Here is a 1,221-nt window from a genome sequence, read left to right as displayed (position 1 = left end):
TGCTCAAGTGCTTCAAATGTGTTGATGAAAAATCCATCGAATTTTGTGATCTGAGAACTATCTTCAATGAAAACCTTTTTGAAGATACTATTAGGGGCGAGAAGATAGGGAGAAATTGATGATATGGGTATAGGTGGGATCCCTTGGATTTCAACAGTTTCATGTTCAGATAAGGATGATGGAAGAGTAGAGAAGTAAGAAAACAAGGCGAAGAAAGAGGCAGATGAAGTGAACAAGACGTAGTTGGGGAGAGAGAGGGATTGAGTGATAGAAAGAACTGAAGAAAGCATGAAGTAGTCAGAGACAAAGAAAGAAAGAGGGGGTGAAAGTGAAGAGAGTAAAGGAGATAATGCTTTAGCTGCAGAGGTGCGAATATCATCAATCATTTGGAAATAAGGGATAGCTATGTGTGAGTTAGGACTTTGAGTAGAAAGAGAAGATTCAACGTTGAAGTTGATTTGGTTTACTTGGGGGAAAGAAGATTGAAAACGAGACAGGAGTTGCGACTCAGAGGGAGTGTGAGTGGGGTGAGGAGTTATAAGAGTAACTTTGATATTGTGGCTAAGAAAAAAGGTAGCTAGCCTAAGGAATGGTGTTAGATGACCCATTCCTGCACTTGGCAACATAGCCACATGATGAACCACACCATTACCATCTGACATAGTCATAGCTTATAACTTATGCCTTCTTCTTCTTCCTAGCCAATTTGAGGAGTTGTGGAGTTAATGAGAATAAGAAGAACAAAAGACCTAATTTATATTTGTAAAATTTTATGGACTTCTTTGTTTTTTTTATTTTATATAAACATAAGTGTAGTTGTGTAGGTGAGTTAAGTCTTAAAATGAATAAGAACTTAAGAAAGGTAAATCTCTAAAATAAAAGCATTTATAAAAAAAAATTATTTTATAGAGATATGAATTTATTTTTTTATGAACTCAAGCAACCATATTAAAAATAAGTTTATCAACTTCTTCTAATAAATATTACTTGTGTTTTGATTAATAAAATGACACGAGAAGGGAGAAAAATAAGCAAATGTGAAGGTATGAATATAAAGAGAAATATTGGTTGTTTGTCCTTTAATAAAATAGAAAAATATGTATACCTTATAATATAATATATGAGTTTTATATAGTTAGTGTAGTATTTATCATTCATGTTTTCTTATTATTAATTCTTTATAATATAATACAAATGAATAATAAATAATATTTTAATTTA

General features: G+C 31.8%; 1 protein-coding gene across 1 annotated transcript in view; it reads right to left on the bottom strand.

Moving 5' to 3' along the window:
- LOC109330820 (UDP-glycosyltransferase 708D1-like) overlaps positions 1-668 on the bottom strand; it is an 11,740-nt gene extending 11,072 nt beyond the window's left edge. The window contains exon 1 of the mRNA XM_019565097.1: positions 4-668. Within this exon, the coding sequence (XP_019420642.1) occupies positions 4-668 (665 nt within the window). The remainder of the gene's footprint in view (positions 1-3) is intronic.

The sequence above is a fragment of the Lupinus angustifolius genome, chromosome LG17, assembly GCF_001865875.1.
Source record: "Lupinus angustifolius cultivar Tanjil chromosome LG17, LupAngTanjil_v1.0, whole genome shotgun sequence".
Lineage (NCBI taxonomy): Eukaryota > Viridiplantae > Streptophyta > Magnoliopsida > Fabales > Fabaceae > Lupinus > Lupinus angustifolius.
Note: the sequence above shows the minus strand (reverse complement) of the source record. Positions and strands in the feature narration are given on the sequence as shown.